This window comes from Gossypium hirsutum, chromosome D08 (genome assembly GCF_007990345.1).
Source record: "Gossypium hirsutum isolate 1008001.06 chromosome D08, Gossypium_hirsutum_v2.1, whole genome shotgun sequence".
Classification (NCBI taxonomy): Eukaryota; Viridiplantae; Streptophyta; class Magnoliopsida; order Malvales; family Malvaceae; genus Gossypium; species Gossypium hirsutum.
The window spans coordinates 6,040,589-6,066,932 of NC_053444.1; the positions used below are offsets into that span (position 1 = coordinate 6,040,589).

At 29.7% G+C, this 26,344-nt stretch overlaps 3 protein-coding genes across 6 annotated transcripts; 2 read left to right on the forward strand and 1 right to left on the reverse strand.

The window, feature by feature from the left end:
• Positions 1-2,094: 2,094 nt before the first annotated feature.
• On the forward strand, positions 2,095-4,975 carry LOC121220234 (ribonuclease P protein subunit p25-like protein). Of its 2 annotated transcripts, XM_041099654.1 has the most exons (8): positions 2,095-2,441; positions 2,957-3,037; positions 3,118-3,206; positions 3,294-3,368; positions 3,776-3,879; positions 3,967-4,044; positions 4,181-4,243; positions 4,555-4,975. In XM_041099654.1, the coding sequence occupies exons 1-8, from the start codon at positions 2,319-2,321 to the stop codon at positions 4,659-4,661; spliced, it is 720 nt and encodes a 239-aa protein (XP_040955588.1). In that variant the 5' UTR covers positions 2,095-2,318; the 3' UTR covers positions 4,662-4,975. The 2 variants fall into 2 exon arrangements, with proteins under 2 accessions (XP_040955588.1, XP_040955589.1); XM_041099655.1 differs by lacking the exon at positions 3,967-4,044 and having other exon boundaries at positions 2,116-2,441.
• A 7,357-nt stretch (positions 4,976-12,332) lies between these two features.
• LOC121220235 (vesicle-associated membrane protein 721) lies at positions 12,333-16,484 on the reverse strand. 3 transcript variants are annotated; one of them, XM_041099658.1, is made up of 6 exons: positions 15,960-16,472; positions 14,370-14,511; positions 13,993-14,113; positions 13,370-13,450; positions 12,995-13,042; positions 12,391-12,724 (listed from the first exon to the last, which is right to left on the reverse strand). In XM_041099658.1, exons 1-5 carry the CDS (start codon positions 16,147-16,149, stop codon positions 13,037-13,039), a joined length of 540 nt encoding a protein of 179 aa, XP_040955592.1. In that variant the 5' UTR covers positions 16,150-16,472; the 3' UTR covers positions 12,391-12,724; positions 12,995-13,036. The 3 variants fall into 3 exon arrangements, with proteins under 3 accessions (XP_040955591.1, XP_040955590.1, XP_040955592.1); XM_041099657.1 differs by lacking the exon at positions 12,995-13,042 and having other exon boundaries at positions 12,333-12,724; positions 13,370-13,432; positions 15,960-16,484; XM_041099656.1 differs by lacking the exon at positions 12,995-13,042 and having other exon boundaries at positions 12,333-12,724.
• Positions 16,485-23,732: 7,248 nt separating this feature from the next.
• Positions 23,733-26,106, forward strand: LOC107943908 (60S ribosomal protein L13a-4). The gene is made up of 4 exons (XM_016877718.2): positions 23,733-24,190; positions 24,638-24,754; positions 24,851-24,938; positions 25,788-26,106. The coding sequence occupies exons 1-4, from the start codon at positions 23,919-23,921 to the stop codon at positions 25,929-25,931; spliced, it is 621 nt and encodes a 206-aa protein (XP_016733207.1). The 5' UTR covers positions 23,733-23,918; the 3' UTR covers positions 25,932-26,106.
• The last annotated feature ends 238 nt before the right edge of the window (positions 26,107-26,344 follow it).

Sequence of the window (26,344 nt, forward strand, 5' to 3'; positions counted from 1 at the left end):
TTTTTTATTTTGGATAAGGATATGATAGTTAATGGAAGCGACCACGGAGGCTAGTAGTGACAAAATTAAGAGAATTTAGAAAATAATATGTTAATGGGATTTGTTTGGTTTAGATATAAAGAATATGAACATTTTAAAGAGAGAAAAGAAAAGAACTCAAGTTTAAACAGATAAATTGACCTTAAACAAACCTACTTGTAGCAAAGGAGAATACCAAAAGAATGAAAAATAGAAAAATAAAGGAAAATATGAAAAAAATAGCTGAAATAGGAAAGAGAAAGAAATGAAAGAAACGTAAAGGAGAAAAGGAAGAGAAAAAAATAAAATAAAAGTGGAAGATAAAAAAATGTAAAAAAAGAGAGGATAAGACAAAATGTATTAAAAGGGGAAAGAGATGTAAGAAGAGACGCGAAGTTGATGACATGAGGATAGCTTGATAATTCTCATCTATTTTAGTATTTTTATTTAATATTTAAAAATGTCATACAGTAATAGTCACCGACTCAAGACCCAGGTAAGCTTTGGGTCGTCAACCCGTGACCCAGCTTGACCCTATCAAATGGATACACATGAGACTTATAACAAGAGGATAATTAGGGGAGCTCGCAGCATCGGCTCGCAGGAGTTTAAGGGAGCTCATGGTATCAACTCGCATACACTTAAGGAGTTCACTTGGAGGGGACCGCGAACTCTGGCATGCGACTTAGAACGATACACACTTCCGACATGCCTAAGGCCTACTTAAAGTGTCGATCCTATGAATAGTGGGGTTAAGTCATGAACAGTAAAATCAAATCATGAACAATGATAATATGTATAAATATCCGAATGTTTATTTTAATGGGACACACAACAAATTACTAAAAAATTGAAATTGCTAATAATTGATTCGACGAAATTTGTAGTAGCAATTCCACTAAAATATTGAAATATTTAGTAATAATTTCTTAATGTTATTTTTTATATGAATAAATTAGTAGAATCTTTCTAAGCGATAATAAATTATCAAATCAATATTAGAATGTTGAATATGAATCGAAAAGGAGTGTCATTTTTAGAATGAAATGAAATTGGCTTAATTTACTATTTAGCCCTTGAAGTATATCTATTTTTCTATTTTCGTATTTAATTTCTTTTCATTTTGGTACTTAAATATCAAATTTATCTATTTTTGATCTATTTTGTAACTACCTTTTTAAAAAAAATCTTTTAGCTCACTTTGGCAAATGAAAAAATGCCATGTGTCTTGTTTTTGGTCAATGAAAAAATGCCACATAACAATTAGATTTATTTAAAACAAAATTATTAAATTTAAATTAAAAATAAAAAATTAGAATATTAAATATTAAAAACATTGTTGACTTTGATTGACCGTTAATCGACCATTAATTGGCGTTGACCTTCCACATGGCACTATTAGAATACACCAAGTGTCCTTTTTAATTTTTTAAATATTATATATATATATTATATTGATTAAAATATAAAAAAATCATATATAATATGTAAATAGATTATTTTTTTTATAAAATTTTAATATATAAAATTATAAATTTTAAAAAAAATTAAATTAATATATAAAACTAAAAATTGTTATAATATATAAAAATTGAAAATTGTTATAAAATTTTAAAAAATATTTAAATATGAATTGGGGTCAAGTTTACACATTCAAGGCCTGAGCCGACCCATTTAAGCTTATAATACTTTATATTATGTAACTTCGAGTACATTTAAAAAATAAACTTATATTAAATATATAATACTACTTCAATATAAACATTAAAATAATGTTAACATGATTATATAAAATTTTTCAATAAATAAAAAATCTATAAAATTATTAAATATTAAAATAATATAATATAAATATTTAAAAGAAATAATATAGACGAGCTTAAAATATACTTAGATTAATCTTTTGTAAATATTGATAGGTTTGGATAAAATTTTAGCCTAAATTTTAGACTAAGCCAAACTTAAACAAGTATAAAATATAATAATATCATACTTAGACCCGGCCCAACTCGACCATAATCACCACTAATCCATTTTTAGGATGTTTTATATTTATATATAATCTGCTATGTTAACTTACAAAAATAACTCCTTTTAGAAAAATTCCAACAAAAAAACCAACATAAATACAACATCTTCGAGCTGCGACCCAACTCGGGTTGACCCATCGGATCAAACCCGACATCAATATCGGCAAAGACGTAAATCCCAGAAAGGGCCTTTTCATTTTGGTGTTAGGCTCTGTTCCAGTGCTGGGATTTAATCAGGGTTTTTTTATTTGTTTTACTTCCACTCGTCCAATGGATAGATACCAGAAAGTAGAGAAGCCAAAGTCCGAATCACCCATTAACGACAATGAGATCCGAATCACTTCTCAAGGCGCTATCCGAAACTACATAAACTATGCCATTGCTCTTCTTCAGGTTTCCCTCCTTTCCCTTTTCGACTTTCTTTTTGGTCTCATTTCTTTGTTCATTGCTCATTTCGTGCTTCTGGGGTTCTCTTTTTTGCTTTTTGACGTTCAACATTGGATTTATTCGTCTCTTTTGTTGTGCTTCTTCTTCTTCTTCTTCTTCTTCTTTCCCTTTAATGTGTTTTTCATTTAGGGATTTCGATTTTTTGTGTGTGCATGTACTGAGTTTGGGCATTTTAATTTTTCTCTGGTATCCTATGGGTTTGATTTTTAGGAAAAAAAAGTAATGCAAATTTGGGTCTATTTGATTTCTAGGATTCTTTGTTTGCATGTTCTCTAGTAGTCGGTGGGTTTTATCAGATTGTAAAATAAGGTTATTCGACGTAATTTTTATCCATGTTCTTTTCTATTATCTAACATTTGGGATTTTTCTTAATCTTTTACTGTAATCATTTTGTGTTAATGTTGAGATGATTTATATCTTCTATTAGTTTAAACTATTAATGAGATGGTATAGTTTATTAGGAAAAACAAGCGAAGGAGATTGTCTTAAAAGCAATGGGACAAGCAATCAGTAAGACGGTAGCCATTGCCGAGATTATAAAGGTTGATGTCCTTTTCTTTATCATCTCTGCATCGTATTTTTCCGACTTCTCCTTATTAGATCTATTTGTGCTGTAAAACAGAAAAGGGTTCCCCAACTGCATCAAGATACCGCCATTAGTTCGCTGAGCATAACTGATGTGTGGGACACTATTGAAGAAGGGCTTGTTCCGTAAGTCTCCATATTTCTTTATTCCCATTTACGACGTTTTGGTTTGCTTCTTATTAATCCGAGCATTTAGTTTATTGTCTTGTGCAGTGTGGAGATGACTCGCCACGTCTCGATGATTTCTATCACCTTGTCAACCGGAGAGCTAAATAAAAACTCTGCCGGGTAAGCTAATTTGTTGATTGGTTATCCGGTTATCACATTATTAGGGAAATGAAACTGTGGACATATTTTTTAAAATAATGCTTAGCCGGGATTAGTTATTTGCTAAATGCCGGTACTTAAATGTTTTCTTTTGGAACCTACTTCTTAAATGTTTAGAACCCCATGATGTGTAAAAACTAATATTACTTGAAATCGAGTGTGAACACTGGATATGTATTTGTTCAATTTTCTTAAAAGTTTCTTTCACGTATTTGGAAGTTCCATAGAGGGTCATACCGCTGTACTCATTTTGGAGTATGTGGTGGATACGAGTATTAGACTTTGGGTAATTCAATAAAATCGTTATTACATTGTTTGCTTAATTGAGAGAACCCTTTGATGGTATGACTTGATATATGTGACTTCAGGTATCAACCTCCACATTTTGTTGAAGAATCTAAGCCGCAATATCATTATCATCAGCAGCAACCACAGAAACAAGCCCAGATCCCGTATAATTCTGTTAATGAAGGTAATGTTCAGAAAAAGTTGTTATGGAGCTGTTTTTTTATGAACATTTTTCTTTTAAATCTCAACATGTCTCACATTTCATTTTTAGATTCATATGGCCGAGCAAGGGGTCGTGGTAGAGGGAGAGGGCGGAGTTGGGGTAGGGGTGGATATGGAAATTATCAAGGTATAGTAAATAGATTCTGATTCTTTGAATGTTATTCTGGTAATTATTGATATTTTTGTCGAACTTTTACTTTAATATGGTAGAAAAGTGCTTTTTATTAAACATACCATATAATTCACTAATATTTTTTTTATAGATAATGGTGGATACTCCAACTGGGGCAGAGGTGGTGGGCGAGGAAGAGGTTGGGGCTATCGTGGTAAGTATGCTTCATTGATTCTACTCCAACTTTTGATTTTGATTGAAGTACTCGTGTCTAATACATATACGAACATGTTTGCGGAGATATGACTTTCCAATGACCCTTCAAGTACATGGAAAAACTTCAAAAAATTGAACATATCCGTGTTGGATACCTTTTAATTTGAATCAGCAGGTTTTGCTAATTATTTTTAGTTATCGAATTCCCAAAAAGATAACTCAAATTAGTTGGAAAAGAATTCAAATAACAAACAATCTCAAATTCACTAACGTTTAACCAAAGTTATTTCACTCTTTTTATTCCAACAGGTAGTGGCTACGAAAGAGGCAGACGCGGAGGGGGCAGAGGCTATAACCGTGGCCGTGGAAGGATGCGTGGTGGCCGCTCAAGGGGTGGTGGTGGTGGTGGCTACTAAAGCATAATCAGCGACCTGAAGCACTTGGTTAGTTTTCTTCTTTTTAGACCATGAGTTAAAATACTTGCCTTGGCCAATGTTTTGGAATAGCATGAGGTGTGGCTTAAACCTCCATCTTTGTTAGGCAGTGGTTTTTTTTTGTCTTGGTGTCTGCATTATATGGATGAGAGGCTTTTTCATTTTTGGGTCATTTCGGATTTAGGCAAGGGCAAGTGGGGATGGGTGGGTTATGATTTGCGCTGTAATTAAAAGTTACGGTTTCGGTTGTGAAAACCCTAATCATGTTTATGTATATATTGATTTTTTCTTTGAAATGGTTTCTTACCTCCCTGATATGCTATGAATGGATTAACTTCAAGTCTTAAACTAAAATGGCAAATATTAAGTATTAGAAATTTTCTTTTTTGGTTGCAGTATAACTGATAAGTAAACCTGTCCAAGAATCCAGCCTGAGTTGGACAATCAATTTTTATTTTATTTGAAATTCAGGCTAGCTTAAATTATGATTTAAAAGTTTAATATGAAAATGTATTTTAATATTATAATGAAAACCCAGAATTAGGTTTGTATGAAGGAAAAAAATGAATCCATTCCCAAGTTGGGTGATAACATTGGATTTTCCCTCCTGATAAAAGAAAGTCCATAAAATTATGAATGGTAAACATGCCGAATCTTCAGTATAGCTATACTGCTCAAAAGCATTAATTGGATTCCTATTTTGCATTGGTTGTTTGGATCCGGTTGAATCGAGAATTGATTTGATGTATTAGATCAGTTGATTTTAGCGAATCGATGGATTCGATTATGAAAATCTTGAATATTATTTTGAATTTTAGCTTAAAGTTAAAAATGGGTGAATGTACCTTAGAGGTCTTTCTATCATGGGGACATGATAAATATAATATAAGATTATTTTTAGCAATAGAAGTATCCAAATATAAAATTATTTGAGAGATTACTTTAAAAGTACATTTCATTAAATTATTTTTATTATAGTGTTTTTTAAATATCAGTTTAGTTAATTTATTATTAATTAGAAGATATTGAATTGGAAATTGAAAAAAAAAATTCATTGGACTAAAAACATAAACCCTAAATTTAACATGGTATTACTATAATTAATATGTTAATTTTTTTATAAATATTATTTGAACTCACTCATTTTGATTTTATTATATGGGTTAGTATTTATACATTCTTTTTTATTTCACAAATAATTTTAAAAAATTGTCACGTTTCTTTTTTTTAATATATTACTATACTCCTATAAAACATTTATCAGCCCTATACCAAATATTATTCCTTATTAGTATATTATTTTTATTAAATATGATGACAGATGGTTTTACCTATTTCTTATTAATGTATTAAATTAGGATAATTGTTTTATGTAATGTTGGTGGAATAAAATAAAATAAAAATAGAACGCATGACAATATCTTAAATTTGTTTGTGAAATTTTTTTATTCCACTAACAATATATAGAATAATACTCAAGTTAAAATATTATATTATAATAAGTTTAAATTTAGGTTAAATTCTACTATTAATCCTTATGCTTTATTAAAGTTATGGATGTAATCCTTATGCCATAATTTGATCATTTTTAGTTTTTGTATTGCCAAATGATAAATATTAAATTCTGTTATTTCCAAAATTTAACTCGACAAGCATATTATTATATGTGTAATGCCGTACCAGCTTGTTATTTACATATATTACTCACTAAAAATTTAGTTAATAGATTAAATATTGTTATTTCCGTAATGATTGAAATATCAAAATTAAAAAATATATGGACTTAAAATGATCTAGTTAGAGAATATGCATTAAATCTAAAACTATATGCATAGTATATAACTAATAATTGAATTTAACTAAACAGATTTAGCTGTGGGTCAAGACTAAAATTTAAAATTTTGAAAAATATAAATTGATCAAATTAAAGTATAGAAACTAAATTCAAAACTTTTGCAAATATTGCCTTGGAATCTTATATTGCCAAAGAAAAATATGATATTAAGATTATTGATTTAAAGATAATGTTCGAAATCCAAACATAAAAGTCTTAGGTAAAATTTTCGCACCACAACATAAATATGACATTACTTAAATCAAATGCACTCTAGTAATCTAAAATTACAAAAATTATTATTTAAATAATAAATTTTCATCTAGTTTTAATTAAAATATTTAATATTTATATACTATATATTTCAAGCTTTTAAAAGAGCCATTGATATTAATAAGAATAAAATTGTGACTTAAAATTTTCAGTTTTTTTTTTAATAACCTTATAAGTTTTAATTATATCTGTCCCTTTTTTGATACAATGCCTAAAACTACCCACAACCTATCCCCAACTCATAAATAGAAGGATAATACCCTTTAGCGCACTCGAACCTACATCTTCCTGCATTGATAATAATGTCCATATCAATCGAACTAAGACTTAAGCTAAAATTTTCACTTAAACAAACAATTAAAATTAACAGACTTACAATAACCTAATATTATTTTTTTTCTTAAACAAAAAAAAGAGCTCACATTTTAGAAGTTTTTAAATGTTAGTGCCTAAAATTTTAATCACAAAATAATTGATTTATAATAATAAATATTTTAATTTTAACTAAGAACAATAAATTTTGGGTTACATAAACGGTATTTTAAAGCACAATTAATTTTAGAATCATCTTAATATAAGTTATTTTATTACCGTAGATATATCTTAATATAAGTTACGAATTTTTTATTGTCACCTTTATTATTTTTTTCTCTATTTTTATTTAAATTTTTGTATAGCATAGGTTTAATGTAGCGTGAATTATTATATTTTGATTTTGATTTTTCATGTATTCTATTTTTGGTACAAGTCACGCACCATTGGCAGGAGCAAATCATTGCCACACATGCACACACTACTAACATGTAATTTTTGCGACTCAACCCAATGATATTTTGTGAACGTTAAATTTGCTCATGTCGATAATGAGAAAACTAGAAAGATTGGTGAGATGAAGCACATGCTCATATTCATACCATGAGTGAGAGGAAGTTTATTGTTGATTTTTAACTCTCATATTTTCATCTTTTGTTTCTCTTGCTTATTTATTGAGGTCTAAAAAATTTATGCTATTATGGTGGGATTTTATTTTCTTAATTGCTATATGAGCTTTGATTGGGAGGTGTTTCTAATGTTTTTTAATGTAACCTTTATAATTTTTTTTATAGAATAATATTACTTTTGAAATTTTAAAATAGGTAGAAAAAGATTTTTTTTTGATGAATTATAATAATACAATTAGTGCAACTCGAACCTAGACCACACATGGGATAATGAACACCCTTAATCATCAGGTGCAAATTAGAAAATATATATATATATATAAAAGTAAAGATTTTCAATACATATTTAAATTATGATAATTTTTTTATCCCTATATCCAAGTTACTTATATGTATTTTAATGTATTTATTCGTTTGGGATATTTTATTAGAATTCATTTAATCATCATTTGTTATTTTACAATTAAAATTTGAGAAAATATTTAGTATACTGTTAGTAGAGTTTTTTGATTTCACAAGGGTCAAGAGGTTGACAAGTGTCCTATAGGGTATACTTAAATATTAAAAAAAAGACACATGACAATTTTTTAAGGCTACTTGTGAAATAAAAAAAACACATTATCGATGTACCAAATACTATCCCTTAAAAATTATCAAGATTTGTTATAAAATTTCAAATGTCAATTAAAGATTGATTTAACCGAGTTCTTTTTTTTTTCAAGGTATCTACCGGAGCGAGCCCAGTAATCAATCTTCTGCATTCTATAGACCCATTAAGGGAGTAAATGTTGACCACGAGTTTTAAAGCTGCTCTATATTTCTTGATGTTCCAGAATAATCAAATAAGTAAGATTTTTTATATTATCTATTTCTTTGCTTAATTACTAATAATTTAATTTTCATATTTTTTTTAAAAAAATTATGATTTATCTAATCATCATAGTTAGTTTTCAATAAAAAAATTTATTGGGTTTCATGTTTTATATATCTTTACCTAATTTGAAATATGATCTCTTTTTTTTCATTTTGAGTTACACTAAATATTAATCATTATCAAATGTTTATCAAAATTTTTATAGAATTTGAATCATGAGAGCTTGATCAATCTAGCTCATGTGTTAATTTCTTCAATTAGTTGATGTTTAGCAAGTTGCCATTAAAGCATAATTGATGAAATTAAGCTTGAAATTGAAGAGATTGTTAGATAGTGAACTTAGATTATCTCAAGAATTAAGTTAGAAATGAAATTAAGCTTGTTAGAAGATTTTATGACATGAGGAACTAAATTGAATAAATTGAAAAGCATCATAAAATTATGCTATAGATGAAAAATAAAGGTCCTTAATGAAAAAAAATATAAAATCAAATTTTGATCTGATGTTAGATATCGAAAAATATGAGTATTTAGAATATGGGGACTAAAATAAATAAAATGCAAAATATGTTGATTATGTGTTTTAATGTGAATTAGATGTAAACTGATATTGTATTTATAATTGAATTATCGAACGTAGCTAAAGACAACATTGGGCCATCTCAAGAGAAAGGAAAGACAAGAGTCGCAGACAAGTGACGAAAATACGATTTGTACTTTTATGATTTGAGTTCAATATATATGCATTTTTGTTGCAAGCTAGCTACTGCAATAAGCTTATTACTTGTCTCATGACTCAATTTGTATATGATGATACAAAATGTCGAGAATTGAATTGAGTTAAGCATAACATAAATGAGCATGATATGAACTATGATATGTGATCATGAACATATATGTATTGATTCATTGGTTACCTATTAATTGTCTCGGGCAAAATTTGGTATAGTTGGCATGCTATAGGATTAGTGTACGGGGGTTTTACTTATGTTTATACCGATGAGGCGTGGAACGTAATTTATTCTTCGGATGTTCCAGGCATTGGGTGTCGGATTGGTGTGATTGTTGGATGATCCATGTATCCGTCTTGAGTCTGTGTTCGGTTTATAGGAGTTATAAAACTTGAACTTGCTAAATGACATTTGTTACAAAATGATAATGTAAAATGATATGTTGTGTATATATATGAAATGTGGCAAATGATAGCATGTAAAAGATTATGCGAATCAATTAAAATGAGCCCTGAGGGCCGATATAGATATAAACAAATCCAAACATTCGAGAAAGAATGAGATAATGAAACTAATAAGTGGTATGTTATGAAATGAAAGTGAATGTGACTTGTTGTAGAAAGCATGGTATGATATGTTCATATGAATTTGTCAAAATAAGATAGTGCATAAATTTGATATATGGGACATGAATGGTGAATTGAAATGGTTTGAAATTAGATCATGCATTAATTTTATTCTTAACATGTTAATGTTATTGTTTTATTGTCTTGAAGAATGAAAGTATCATTGAGCTTTTATCGCTCAGTGTATGGTTTGTTTATTTCGTAGATCTCGAGGTTCTGAGTAAATTAGCATCCAAACCGCAACTCTCGACTCAGTAATATTTGTGTAGTTTCTCTATGTTTTCAATATAAGGTGTGTATCTAAAGTTGAGTCAATTTTGTATCGTGAATGGTCATTTTGGTACTTTAGATAATAAATGTTAAATTGAATATAAATAAATGAATTGTTTAAGGTATATTTGTAAGTGGTATAAGGCTTAAATGAATTTAGTTATGCAAATGACTATATTCGTTAGGTTGTTTTGAATTAATGCTCAAGAGATGTTGTAATTCCAATAAGTGATGTTGCGACTACAATCCCTTGTCGTCGCGACGAAACCTCGCCAGTAGGTGATATCGCCACCACAGTCTCCTCGACGTCATGACGTGAGTTCGATAGTTTTGTAATGTTGCAACATCCCTTGTTCCATGGTCGCGACGACAATCACTATTTCTCAAAGTCACAACATCCCCTGTTAAAGTCACGTTAGTGAGTTTTTGCCTTTGATGTCGCTATGTGATTCCCCCCCAATGTTGCGACATCCACCAAGTAAACTTGAAAATTTTACATTTTAGTCATTTGTTAACCTCGATTTGTCGTAAGAGCTTTCGCAAGCTCATTTTGAACATGGATTTGATTAAATATCATATCGTAATTAAGAATGGATCACAATGGCTTGCATAAGTTATTGATTTGATGTACAGATGAAATCGTAGTTGCTTTGACAACGAATGTAGCATCTCGCATCTTGCATCTCTAATTCTAATATCTTTTATTATTATTATTATTATTATTATTATTATTATTATTATTATTATTCACATTCTTCTTTCGTACCTTTTATTTAAATTTCATATTTGAAATATCAATTCATATCATTTTAGTTTTAGGGGTAAAAATATGTATTTAGCCGTACCAAATTCTTATAAAGGAAATTTAAGTAACTTATCAAAAAGAAAAAAATCATTTTTATATAAAAATATTAGGTTTCTATTCCCACTAAATATTTCATTTTCTTTTTCCTTAGAGAAACTATTCAACCTACACTTAAGTAATAAGTACACTCACAATTGACCACACACCTCATTGATAAATCTTAAAAATAAATACATAATTAGCTATCAATACATAAATTTTTACACAAATATAAATTCTTTTGAAAAAGAGAAGCATTATTTTTATTTGTCAAAGCGTATTTAAGATTTTTTTAAAAAATATTCTTAAAAGATTTGCACTAGTTTTAAGTTTAATAGGTATATAGATATGCTCAAAACATGTTTGTGAATTTTTATTCTTCATTAACAATCTACACAATAATACTTCTATAAAGAAATGATTAACTATCTTATTAATTATTTACAACGCTTTTTTTTTATATATAACTATGATTAATTTTGATGATATGTAATAAGTCTACCCAAAATTTTCAATTACTTAGATAATTTTTTATTTTATCAACTTTTTGATAGTAAATGAATTAAATATTTGCTTTCACCTTTTATTAAATTCGTAAGTAAATCTCAAAATATAATTAGACTACATCAAATACTATATTATATACCATATAATTATTTTAATTTTAATCTAAAACTTATACAACTAAATTCTACTACTGTGATATTTATATTTTAATTTTTATACTTTTTATTTTTAATTCCTGACACAATGATAACAATTAAATATGTCCGATTAAACTATGTTATTAGTCCTGAATTATGCATTCTTAATTAATTTCAAAATTTTAACCTTAATGTAAATGAAAATCATTAAATCTATTAATTCATTTTTTGTAAATGCGATTATAATTTAACACATTCTAAAATTTTTAAATTCTAAGAGTACAGAGACTAAAATAATCAAATTAAAATACAAATACAAATCCACAACTTAAGTAAAGTACAAGGCCTAATAGCAAAATTTGACCAAATTATAAATTATTATAACTTTCACGTCCATTTATTAATTATATCAATTTTAATTATAGAAGATTAAAAAGTATGCGGGCAATATTACTAGTTTAATATATCTTAAACAATAAAACGAATTTTGGGCCGGAAGAAGACATAGACAATAAAATATTATATACATAATATGAAATATATTATCAGAAAAGTTTTAAAAAAAATCCGAAGGCTTGATTATAGGATAACTTGAAAATACTTTCATCAAGATTAATTTTCCAAAGATGCTTAATCATATTTCCACACTTCAACAAACTTACTACTATCAAAAGGATCCAGAAACACAAACTTATATTCTAAATGCAGTCTTCTGATATGGTTATACATAACCCACATGTGATTTCCAAAAAAAAAAAAAAGAACCAAGGAAATCTAACTAGAAAGAGCATTAGACATTACTTGTGATTGCAATAATTCTGATCTTGGAGTTGCCGATGGAATGTAGAGCGCACATACAATTCATGAACATTTGAAGCCGTGACAAACAGACAGTACAATGATGAGGATCAAAGCGACCAAGATTCCGAGAACTATAAGCTTTACCTTCATGTTCTGTAACCACATCTTTCTCCTCATCTGGGTTCCCTGCTGCCGGAAATCTTGTGCCTACAATTCAAAAGAAGCACCAGTAGGAGAATCATGTAAGAAATTTTCAGGTTTTCGAATTGAATTATTCAGCTACCCCTTGAATATTTGAGAACAATAAATGCTTTTAAAATGAAAGAAAACCACAATTGGAATGATCACATATGTTCAAGGATCCCCACATTTAACTTGAAGGTTTTGCTTTCATGTTTTTACCAATTAGTCAGATAACAAACCCCAATAATAGACCCCATATTGTTTCGACTTATCATTTTTCTTGAGTTACGGTACCTGACAGATTTCTGGATTACGAGTCTGGCATATGACCTTCCATTAACCCTTTAAAAATACATGAAAAAACTTCAAAACAATTTGAACAAAACCCAAATCTAACACTTGCACCCAAGTTTCAGTAACAAGTCTATATATGATCTTAAACCCCAGTGAAGATTCAGAAAACAATGGAGTTAACTAATGATGCTAACTATTTTAATATTTTTAAAATATACGCTGATAATATGTAAGAGGTTAGCACTTAGCATGGTTTTAAAGTGAGTCACCTAGCAAACCCAAATAATGGCCCGGTTATGGCCTATCCATAATGCAATTTTAGAGAACATTGCACAATTCTTTAAAGTAGAACAATATGAATATCCATTAGCTGACCTGAGAGCGAAGATTTTCTGTTCTATCCACCAGAAGCTCAATTCTCTCACCACGGTCCAGAACCTGAAAAAAATTGGTTAACTGAAAACACGAAAACGGATCACAAATGCTTTATCATCCATGCCCCAAATTTTTGTAAAGCCAGACTCTTCTCACTTAAAACCATTGTTCAAATAACCAAACCAGATGTTCAAACTAGTTGAATTGAGAATCGGTAGGCCGTTTGTCCAGCATATATCATTAAACCAGGAGTTTTTTGAACTGGCTGATAAATGGTTGAACCAATAACAACCAAACCCCAGAAAAACTGCAAGGACTAGTATTAAGCTTTGCTTACTAAAATTCTTTATAAAAACTTTAGTGAATTTAATGATATTAGAACATTTAGCCTTTTGGATTTATAATAAAATTTACATCGTTTGGCCAAACACATATTTTATTAAATAATTACTATATTTAACCCTTTTTTATTAATACTCCTTATTTAGTACAACCCTGAATTTATGTCACTAATTCAATCTCCTGTTGGATTTTTTAAACATTGCTTAAAACCATCACATAGTAGTCCATATTATCATGTACAAAAAGCCAACTATTAAAGATAAACTTGAGTCGATAATTACCTTCTCAATGTTTTCCATCATAACTCCTTTAACTTCTGAAACTTGAGCTTTCACTTTGGCAATCTTACTGATCTCCTCAGGATGATCAATGCAATACTGCATATGCTCCTTTAATTTTGGCCTATATTAATGATGTAATAAAAACATAGCTATCAATCTACTTGACACCAAAGAAGACATTCCTTAAACTATGTTACTCTAACTCTTTATTTTTATTGGAATATCCTTGTCTCACACATATATGAAATGGAGATGTGACCCTACTAAGATATTCCAAATACATGGAAAAACTTAGAAAAATTGATCATGGCTGTATTGGAAACTCACATCCTGAGTCTAAATAACATAGTTCTTTACGGTCAAAGAAAAGAAAATACCCAAACTCCTTGCTCAGGCTGTTTGCAGGGGCAGCTGCAGCTTTTCCTCCACCATATCTCTTGGTGAAATCCTCTTTAATTCTCTCAAGAAATGCCATAGGAACCTGTCTGCCAACGGATTCAATAGCAACCACACAATAAGCTGCAAAGAGGAAGGAATGAAGTTATAACTCAAACAAGTAAATAGGTAACCTTATATTCATGAGGGAGGATGCAACAAAACACAAGTAGGGAAATAACAGGAAAATATATCGTGTAAGTGGCAAAAGTACCCTTTGAAACGAATACCTAGGCTTTCCGTCTTTCAACACATAATTAAAACACTAATGGAGCAAACTGCTCATTCTTCTTCTACAACCTATGAAGTACGAACACTTCTGCTAGGGGAGCATGAAAGTATCAATTATGTGTTTGACACGTTAAAATACATGTTGGACGCATGATGACACATCCAAAAAAGTAATAAAATCGGATTGGTCAAAACATGTTCATGAAACAGATGGACAAACCCAGACACGATGAAGGTTTCCCTTTTAACAATAAGCATTTTGATTCGAATAGGTTTTTTAAGATTCAAAATTTTAAATTAAATATTGAAAAACTATTGGCATGTTCATGTCTAATTAAAAAAAATCAGTTTTATATTATTATACAAAATTATTTTTATTGTCTTGTCCTACCTAACCCAGCCCATCCTAATATTTTAAAATTTCACTTATCACCACTTTCGTATTATATTGTACCTACATTCCATGTCCATGTTCATGCTTCTCAGTCTACAACTATAAGGGATGTAATGAAACGGAATTAATTATTTGCTAATGTAAACCAGTAATCAAACTGCATAGCAAGTTAAAAATCCTCCAATATATATAGTACAAGCAAACAGAGCCTTCAAACTAAAATTTGGAAAGCACACAATCAGCCAATCATACACTTGACGGCAATGAAAATTGCAAAAAAATTGAATCATACTCAGTTATCACAAGAAGCAAGCAAGGTAAAAACTAAAATTATTCATATTTTCTTCCGAATATGAAATTATGATTAAATTATCGCATGCATCTATACATAATTGTTCATATAAAAGTAGAATCAAGGCAGTTCAATTGCTAATAAAAGCTTTTATGTTCCTCATTTCCAATTCTCCAAAAACGCTACAATTTGCTCTTTTATCAAAATGCCATCCACTTCTTTTTGCTTCAATATGTGGCTAAGAAAGCCGTAATCATCACAATATTTCTATGCGAGTTTAATTCATTTGAATCGGCTAAACACTCAATCTTTTAGACAAACTCAGTTTTCAGAAGTTTCAATTACAAGTTAAATCATCTCTTCTCCTGGAATAAAAATAATCCAACTGATCCTATCTCTTTTTCCTCTCTTACGTATTAAATTACGCTAAACACAAATAATTTTGAATAACCTAAAACAAATAACACAAAACAAAGCTAAGAAAAATCGACCAACAACAACGAGAACAAAAACAAGCTTCGTCATCAGATCAAAGCAGCAAAATAAGGCAGACCACGGACAGATCGATAAACAAAATAGTAAAAAAAAAAGAGAGAGAGAGAGAGGAGAGATTACTGAAGCCGTTATCGACGAGATAGTTAAAGGTATGGCCATCGCAGTTGTAAGTGAACTTGTTGTTTGAAGAAGGAAGTTTCTGGAGACACTGAGAAGCTATGCCGGTGAAGTTTCCGGTGAACTCCGTATAGTCGGCTAAGACCACGGTGCCTCGTGCCACGAAGGCGTAGATCAACGATTGTTGCCCCATGAAATAACAACCCCTTCTTCACTAACTCCCAAACCCTAGCAGAAAGAGAGAGAGATATGGAATCGGAGGAAAGGGAGAGAGGAAGTATCGGAGGTTTTTGGAAAAGGAAAAAGAAATGGAAAGGAAGGAGACTTTCCTTCGTCTTTTTCGCTTAGATGAGAAGCTAAGGTAACCGGTCGGTCTTTAATTCAGTGTAGATCCGATCCGGTTCGATTTTTAAATTTAAAACTTCCATATCTATCTGTACGAGATATGTAACTATCTAAATGGAAAATCTCATAGGAATATAATGTTGACACGTGGCTTCAACTTCTGAGCCAGTGCTTCTCATATTTGTTCCGCTTTCATAACGTATATATATATATATGTAGGCCGAATTCGAATTTTGCTTCGATTTTTGGGATATTTAAAAAAATATGTCGATTTTAAAAAGAAAAGTAAAAATACGTCTTATATATATTAATTTTTTATTAGACATTTAAATATTAATAGTTTTGTCTTTAAATTCAGAGTTTGATTTCTCTTCTACTCATATTTGTATTTTTATTTTATTTGTTTCAAGTTTTACTTTTATTTTTTAGTTACTAATTTTAACATATGGTTAAATGATTAATTAATAGTGATTTTAACGTATTTTTATTTCATGTTATTTCAAATTTTTTTAATATTATTTTTAATTAATACATACATTATTTTTAAGTTTTTCTATTTTTAATTCCTCTTTTAATAAATAACTTTTTTATTTGTAAAATAAAATAATTATTATCAATTATATAATAAAAATATTTTTTTGATAAAATTGATCTTTATCATTATGTTAATTTTTTTTGTAGAAAATATATTTTATATTTTAAAAACATCAATTAATTGTTTTGATATATTTTTCTTTATATATAATATTTATATTTTAAATATTTATTTTTTCCACCTATATAGTAATTTCTAATATTATAAAATCAAATAATTATTTCAAATATCATTGTTTTTCAATCTACATTGTGGGTACGATATTTCAAATATTTTTATATGTGAAATATTTCAATTAATTGTTTCAAATATCATTATGTTTATATGTGAAATATTTCAAATGCACATATAAAAATATATAATACTAATATTTACTACACTTATACTGATACGGATTGAAAAATAAATATTACACATATAAAAATTATATTTATTAAAAATAATGATATTTGACAATAATTATTTGATTTTATAAATAATGTATTTATTAATTAAAAAGATGAATTAAAAATAAAATTCAAACTTACGTTTAAAGAAGCTCATTTTTGGTGAATCATGATTTTTTTTTTGTATGTGAGCTTACTTTCAATAATAGGGAAACATTTTCATCTTCAATAAAATTCTCGATTCATTGGAATTATCTAATGCAATGAGACACTAACTTTACCTGTTAAATACGCTCTCCATTACAATTTTAAAAGCACCCATTTCAATAAAATCATGGTCTTATTATTCTTGAAATACAATTAAACCAAAGAACACATTTATAGTAAACAAAATCTTTCGATTTTGTATGTCGTTTTGGCGACGAAGAAGATGAAAACATAGAGCTCCTTTCATTGTTTCTTCACCTTTGGAGACGTGTTGATGGTTTTGGAGTTCTATTTTAAATTAAAATTCCACTTTTTATTTTTATTTATTCTCTTAAGTTTGAAACATTATTTTCTAAAATTTCAAAATCCATTGAGTCCTTATTTAGAACCCATAAATTTATATTAAAAATTTAAAACCTAGTGACTTAAAGATTAAAGCTTCTTAAGGTACTAAACTGTAATAGCCAGATTTTAGGCCTAGTCGGAACAGTGGTTTCGGGACCACAAATCCGACGAGAAAAAAAAATGTAATGGCCTGAATTTTTAGAGGTGTCGGAACGGTGATTTGAGATCACTAAATTTGACAAATGGGTAGAAAATATTATTAATTTAGTAAGTATAAGTTAAATGTGAAGTTAGGAAAATTTTTGAAATAGTGAATAGTGCACTAGAAATAAATATTAAAATAATTAGAATCGAAATGAGGTATCAAGACCTCGGGGATTTTAAACCGAGCCATAAATATTTTTATAAATATTTATGGAGTGTTAAAAAGTTAGTATTAAAGTTTCGTTAAGAAATTTTAAAGTTCTGATAATTAATTGAACAAAAAGAACTAAATTGTAACAAATGCAAAATTTTAGGAAATGATTAAATAGCTTAAATGATAAAAGGAAGAGGGCTTAAAAGGCAAATAGACCCAATGTCTATTTGGGCTGGACGGCAAAGGCATGAAATCAACAAGAAAGTAAGAAGAATTAAGGGCAAAATTGGAATATTGCAAAATTTGCTTAATAAAGTTAGGACCAAAGTGAAATTATCTAGATTTCTCTTCATTTTTCTGAATTCTCATCAGCTAAAACACCATGGAAGGGCTTCTTCAAGCTGGTTCTTCATATTTTTATTACAAGTAAGTTCAATTCTTGACTATTTCTTGAAATTTTTGTATTTTTATGACTTTTACAACTAGGCCCACTTGTTAAATTCATTAGTTTTTGATTTTATGAAAGAAGTTGAAAGTTGATATGAACATGTGCTGGAATTATATGATGATTAGCTTTAAATTGTTCATATGCTGATTTTATTGAAAGAATTGAATAGAAAGTGAATGTTTGGAACCTAATAGTAAAGAGTTTGAAGATAGAGTTATATGTGGAAATTCTGAATTTCAATAGTTGTGTAACAACTTATAATGTCTAGGTAAAGTATTAATTGAGAAAATTAGATTAATTGAGGGGTTAATTGAGAAAGGACCGAATTGTATAAACTGTGAAATTTGGGGCAAAATGGAAATCAACATTTTGCACTAAAGCAGTTTTGGATAGCAGCAGTAGTGTAACTTTGAAAAATCACCAAAAATTGTAGAGATTGAATTAGAGGATGAATAAAGTATGAAACTAAAGCTTATTGAGTCTAGTTTCTTATAAAAGAAACGGTGTGAGCAATGGAATTGTAAGTAATGAGATATAATAGATTTTGTGAGACAAGGTCAGAATGAATTCGAGTTCCCCTGTTCTGACTTTGGAAAATCATTAACAATTGTACAAAAATGATTATTAGTTATAATTTATATGGTTAGAATCCTTAATGAGTATATTTTTAGAAGAAACAAATGAAAACATCATCCAAATTCTGTACAATGAGATAATTAATTTTTAGTGAAGAGTGGTCGGAACTGTCAGACAGAGAAACAAGGGAAAATTTAAAGAATAAACTGTACTATTTGGCTGAACCAAAAATTCTGAAATTTTTATGGCATGAAGATATGTGAGTCTAGTTTCAAGGAAAATTAATGGATCTTAATTTGGAGCTCTGTAGCTCCGGATAAAAATAATTTAGTGACTCTGACTCGGATAAACAGTTTTGAATATACATGTGAGTGAATAGTGAAATTATAGCTAATGTTGTTTAAGTGTGTTATACACATTAAGGATGTGGAATGGAGAGGAGGAGGAGGAAAATTGGGAAATATATGAATGATTTGTGTATAATTGGTCATATGTTTGATTTTAATTGATAAACGATGAAATAGAAATGATGCTTATATTTGTGCATTATTGGTCATGGTTTAAGCTCATGTGTGAAAATAAAAGTTTCATAGTATGTGTGTATGGTATATTCGGTATAAGATTTGGCATGAAATAATGTCATGAATGGTTTATGAATTAACACATGTTGGTAAGCCTGATACATGAATAAATGTTGTGCTCATCCATGCTTATAATGCTTATGCTATACGTGTATTTGGCTAACATATTTGGTGTATATGCTTAGACTTTGGCCAAGTAGTGGCTAGATTATGCCACGTTAAATTTATAAGTTATGCATTGAAATGGTTTATCGTGTGGTTAGTTCCAAAAAGAGTCATGTTTAAATACACTAGCTTGCAACTATGGTTGAATGATATGCTTATATCTTGTGTGATGTGCATAGAAACAAGTGTGGAAAGATAATGAAATAATAAGTTCATATAGCTGAAATTTAATGATTAAATGTTAATTTCATGAATTATACAATGTATGATGAAATATATTCATTTTTGAAATGAGAATAAAATAAAAATGTGAAAAAAAAATCGAATAAATGATCAAATTAAGCGGAACGCCGGATTTGAGTACTTCTGATCAAGAGATAAAGTGATAAGTGGTAGCTTTAGCTACACTTATCTGATCAAGTGAAAAAGTGATAAGTGCTACACTTATCTGATCAAGAGACAAAGTGATAAGTGGTAGCTTTAGCTACACTTATCTGATCAAGTGAAAAAGTAACAAGTGCTATACTTATCTGATCAAGTGAAAAAGTGATAAGTGCTATACTTATCTGATCAAGTGACAAAGTGATAAGTGTTAGCCTTAGCTACACTTATCTGATCAAGTGAGAAAGTGATAAGTAGTAGCCTAGCTACACTTATCTGATAAGGGACAAGTGATAAGTGATCATACGTAAGACCATAGTTATACTATGGCAAAGTGAAAGTGAAGTACTCAATTTTCCGTAACCGTTCCCTAATTTGATTAAGAATGGTAAGTGACAAATGGACCCAAAAGAATTAAAGTAAATGGATAAGTGGTAGTGTATTTATATCAGGACGATATTGTTATTCAAGCTAAAGTGATATTTTCATTGCAAAATTGAGAATTTCATAAATATGTTATTGAATGGTATAATCAATAAACATTGAGTTAAATGGTAAATACGTATTAGTGTTGAACTTGATGTCATTGAATTGTACGTGAATTAAATGGAAATTGCTAGTGATATGATCTAAATCGTGAGCATGAGAAATTGCGAATTGAAGGAAATGGAAATGAAGCATTGAATTGCATGAGTATGTATCGGGTCTCGTAAGCCCTAATTATTATGATTATAACATTTTGAGGATATATTGTGAAAAGTTATAGGAGCATGTTAATTATTTTGAAAGTTTTAATTTAGATGAAATTTTATAACTCGGTTAAATACGTTTACAAGTGTATGTGTTTTGGTAATGCCTCGTACCCTATTCCGGTATTGAATACGGGTAAGGGGTGTTACATAAACAATAAGATCTTCAAATGAAAAAGTTTGTAATAGCTAAAGGGATGCGAAAATGAGTTACTAAAATTTTATAACGGTAATTACACACCATCAAGATATATGAAAAGCATAGGAGATGCAAAGCTGAGTATTCACTAAAGTAGAATAGACTAAACGTTAAATAAATTTTTATGTACCTTTTGGTTGAAAGCATGAGCAACAAAGATGCAACTGAACATTAACGAAAGTATAAGAAAATTTAAAGTGAGTAATCAAAACTTTTAGTAGTTTTTTTTTTCTTCAATCAAGTTTTTATCTATTTACTTATTTTTGGATTCAATCAAGCATGAGAAATCTTTTTGATTTTTTTGGGTTTTGTAAAATAAGGAAAAGTCTTGTAAAAAGACGATGGGTTCTGGGTTTCGACTCAAAAGTTTGATAATTTTTTTAAAGATTTTTTATGTAAATTTTTTAGATTTGTTTACATTTATATTTTAAACTTTTAGAATTTTTTACTCGTAATTTTTATTCTTAAAAATATTTTAACATATTTTTAACATATTTTCAATAATCTATATTTATTCTTTTGAGATTCTTTTTAATTTTTTAGAATTATTGTTAAGAAAAATTTTAAAAATCAAAATCATATTTTAGCTATAGTTTAGGAACTAAATTAGCAATTAACCACTTAAATTAATGTTCCACGTCATCATTTAATAGAAAATTTTAACAGAGTGGCTAATTTGCATGTTTCAAAATGTATAAGGGCTAATTTTGCCTATTTTTTTAATAGAGGGGCCAAAATGCAATCCACCCTTAAATATAGGGGCTTCCTTAGTACTTCTACCAATCAAAAGCTAACAGAAGATTTAAGTAACTAGGAGGAGTTCTACATAAATAGAATAAACTTTGAATTAGTAAAACATCTTAAGTAGAGGGGCTGATTTGGAGATTACTGTCAAGTCGTGCTAACACGTTAACACACCTGTTACCTTTGTGAAAGACATACCTAAGTGCTTTAGAAGTCATACCTAAGTTTCGCTGGAACACTAGTGGCTAGTAGAATATGTCTATCCAACCACTTGTATGATCCCTAATTAGAGCTCCAATCCCTGCTCTTCCAGGACCCATCAGTGTTAAGTTTGCCACAAGTCAGTCCTCCCAAGTTCCACCAACAATGGGAGAGACTTGTGCGGAAGAGTATATCCAATTCCAACATCTCTTAATAACTTGACAATCTTTAAGCAAATGTCGTATATCCTTGCGTGAAATGGCGCATGGAAGGCATTAGTCCTCTACCAAAAGATTTTTATGTCTAAGGAACGATTTGGTGGGTAGGAGTGAGCGTTTGATCGAATCGAACGAAAAAAAGTTCGAGTTGACGAGTCTCGTTTTATCATCCTAACTCGATTTAAAATTTTTTTTGAATTGAGTCGAGTAAAATGAAATTCGAGTCGAGTTAAATTGAATGGAATTGTTCGAGTTAAATTTTAAAAAATTAAACATGTCAAATTAAAATCGTATTGCAATATAATTAATTCTATGTTAGAACACATAAATTTGATTTTTTTAAAAACTCTTTCAAACCAAAATAAGAGAGAAGAAAAAGAAATGTTAGTATGATAAACTTGAATAATTAATTAATTTATTTAGGTCCTAAAAACTATTATTTCATATTTTTAATTTTTTTATATTCTTTACATTTTTTAATATTTTTAAAATTTATAATTTTTTTAAAAATATAAAATTTAGAATTTTTATAAATATTTTGAATTTTAAAAAAATAATTTGAGTTTTTTTTTTGTAATTTTTGCTGAGAGCGACTAATTTGCTCATTTTCAAAATTGGCAAGGTCCATAGGTGTATTTACACTAATATGTTGTTTGAGTTATTCAAATTATAACTTAAATTATTCGAATTGTAAAATTTAACTTGATTTGAACTCGAAACTCGAACTACTTATTCGAGTTTACTCAAAATAGAAGCAAAAAAGACGTAGAAGAAATAGGGTGCAATGAAATCAAAGGAGAAAATTTAAGTAAAAATTTCACAAATACATGTCATCTTGAAAGTATAATACAACTCAATAAACATGTGGTGTGGTGGTTGTTTACCTCATCTCTTCAAATTTAATATTTTTTAAACTAAACTAAATCGATTGGTTAAATCGAGAATCGGATTGGGGTATCGATCTGGAGAGAAGAGTTGGATAGATTGATCTTTAAATCGATTGAACCTATTTTCCGTCATTAATATATATTTTTTATAATTTATTTAATTGAATAGAACAAATATATTAAATTAACCGATGGTCTAAACAATTTGATTATGGGTCCAATTTTGAAAATTTTGATTTTCTTTAAGGAAAAACTTATTGGGCCTAAACTTTTTTTTTAATCTATGATCTTTTAGACTTCATGCTCCGAACTGAAGGCCCAAAGTCATTATTGTTTTTTCATTTTAGTAATAAAATAGTCAAATTACTGACATGGCGTAAATTTACTGGTAATTCTCCCTCGTTCTAGCATTACACCCATAGATCTGAGCGTACCGAATCACAGACCAACAGTTCAACACTGGGTAACTGAAAAGAAAACCCTAGCGACCTCACTGTAATTCGTATATAAACCCTCTTTCTTAGCGGTTCCTTCCAGAGAGAAAGAGAGAGAAGGGAGCTCCAAAAAGGCGAAAACAATGGTGTCCGGATCTGGAGTGTGCGCTAAGAAGGTGGTGGTGGATGCCCGCCACCACATGTTGGGGCGGTTGGCTTCGATCGTGGCCAAGGAGCTGCTCAACGGCCAGAAAGTGGTGGTTGTGAGATGCGAGGAGATCTGCATGTCGGGAGGACTCGTTCGACAGAAGATGAAGTACATGAGATTCCTCCGCAAACGGATGAACACTAAACCTTCTCATGGTCCCATCCATTTCCGAGCTCCCGCCAAGATCTTTTGGCGCACTGTTCGCGGGTCAGTTGGCTGATTTTGAAACATCTAGAGCTAAATTTAATTGGTTTTTGTAAATATTTCAATCTTACTCTTTGTTTCTATAAATATTTGAAGCTGAATTCGACTACAATTTTCTAAATAATTCCTGGATAATGACAACATTTGCAGAATGATACCTCATAAGACTAGTCCTATTTTGAACTGGTTTTGAAACATCTAGGGCTAAATTGAACTGGGTTTTGTAAATATTCCTATCTTTTCTTTTTTCTGTATAGAATTGAAGCTGAATCTAACTGCAATTCTGTAAAGATTTCATGGATGACAACATTTGCAGAATGATGCCTCATAAGACTAATGTCTTATTTTTAACTGATGTTGAAACAACTAGAGCTAAATTGAAATGGTTTTTGTTTCTGTAAAGAATTGATGCTGAATCCAACTGCAATTTCGTAATGATAACCTTTGCAGAATGATACCTCATAAGACTAAGCGTGGAGCGGCTGCCCTTGCTCGTTTGAAAGCTTATGAGGGAATTCCTTCCCCATATGATAAGATTAAGAGGATGGTCATCCCTGATGCTCTTAAGTAAGTTTCTCAATTGTCTTTCTTTTTTTTATTTGCAATATATAAGTCTGATTTTTCTTGTAATTCTTTCCTGATATGTTTCAAAAATGAAATTAGGGTTTTGAGGCTTCAGAAGGGACACAAGTACTGCTTGTTGGGCCGCTTGTCATCTGAGGTTGGATGGAACCATTATGACACAATCAGGGTGAGTTTTATATTGTCATTCTGTGCGTTGCAATTGGCTATTCTTCAATCCATCCATACCATTGTTTTTTTATTGAGAGAAGCATTATTTAACTTAATGTATGGCTTAAGTTTGTGTTGGTTAACTTTGTATTTGCTTGGTTTTAATTGCATGTTTAGTTGTTGAGATAACATTCAATCCAGGGATGTGTTTCTTTTTCCTCTTGGAGCTTTTAGGAAAGATTTGCATGTAAAAAATCCATCTTATTTGCATGGTCGTATATATATTTGGATGATTGTTTCCTCATTTCCATGTTTGATGTCTCCGACATGGACATCGGACCTATGTACTTTAGTAAGAATGTAGAGTTGGAGTAACATTCAATCCAGGGATTTGTTTTCTTTTTCTCTTAGTGCTCTTCGGAAAAGATGCGAATGTCAGAAATTCATCTTATTCGGATGATCATATCCTCATTTCCATGTTTGAATGTCTCCGACATGGACATCGGATGAATGTACTTTAGGAAGAATGTAGAGTTGGAGTAACATAGATCAGTAGTAGAGTAGGATGTGTCCTGTTTAAAGCTTTTACTGTACTGATCTCTAATTAAAATTGTACTTGCATCAAGGAAAAATATCAGGAATTCTACTTCTTTACCTTTTAAGGGATCCCAATGGGATTTTGACTTTATGTCTTGCATTTCGAATTGTAAATATATGTTATTTATGTCAAGTGCCCTTATTTATGTATTATTATGGCTTATCCTTTGAAATTTTTCTTAGAAGCCATTCTTTTGAACTTGAGGATGTGAAATTAATAGATAAATTACAGTACTAAAAATATTGTTTCTAACTAAACTGTGGACATCAGGAGCTGGAGAAGAAGAGGAAGGAAAGGGCTCAGGTTGCATATGAGAGGAAGAAGCAGCTGAACAAGCTTAGGGTAAAAGCCGAGAAGACTGCAGAAGAGAAACTCGGCTCTCAACTCGACATCCTTGCCCCAGTTAAGTACTGAATTTCTAGTGGCTAGCTAGTTTCATAGAATTTTGTTAAAGGTTATTGGTTTCACTATTTAGTTCCTTTTGAGATGTGGAGGTTAAAATTTTTGTTGAATCTTGGGTTGTCCCTTTTTCTTAATGAACTTTTTGGTGTAGGATCATTCAAATATAATTCATATATGCCTTTTATAATTAGTGGATGCATTAAGACTATTGGCATTGCTACTGTTATGGAAGCTTCATATGTTTGATAATTGATGAATCAATTATCGGAGCAAGGGGTTGCTTTGAACAAATATTTCATCACAGGTGCAATCTAAAAATTATTGCATCAATAAGCTCAAGCTCGAGTAATAAAAGATATTTGGTTTACATTCTCCAGACTTCAAAATCAATGTCTGCGACATTTATTTTGCTCTAAATATTTTCG

Coding starts and splice junctions, on each gene's coding strand:
- LOC121220234 (XM_041099654.1), top strand. CDS start 2,319: ATGGATAGATACCAGAAAGTAGAGAAGCCAAAGTCCGAATCACCCATT. Junction 2,442..2,956: donor ATGCCATTGCTCTTCTTCAG/GTTTCCCTCCTT, acceptor ATAGTTTATTAG/GAAAAACAAGCGAAGGAGAT. Junction 3,207..3,293: donor ATTGAAGAAGGGCTTGTTCC/GTAAGTCTCCAT, acceptor TGTCTTGTGCAG/TGTGGAGATGACTCGCCACG.
- LOC121220235 (XM_041099656.1), bottom strand. CDS start 16,149: ATGGGGCAACAATCGTTGATCTACGCCTTCGTGGCACGAGGCACCGTG. Junction 14,114..14,369: donor AGCCTGAGCAAGGAGTTTGG/GTATTTTCTTTT, acceptor TCATTAATATAG/GCCAAAATTAAAGGAGCATA. Junction 13,451..13,992: donor TGATGGAAAACATTGAGAAG/GTAATTATCGAC, acceptor TCGTGTTTTCAG/TTAACCAATTTTTTTCAGGT.
- LOC107943908 (XM_016877718.2), top strand. CDS start 23,919: ATGGTGTCCGGATCTGGAGTGTGCGCTAAGAAGGTGGTGGTGGATGCC. Junction 24,191..24,637: donor TTTTGGCGCACTGTTCGCGG/GTCAGTTGGCTG, acceptor TAACCTTTGCAG/AATGATACCTCATAAGACTA. Junction 24,939..25,787: donor ACCATTATGACACAATCAGG/GTGAGTTTTATA, acceptor TGTGGACATCAG/GAGCTGGAGAAGAAGAGGAA.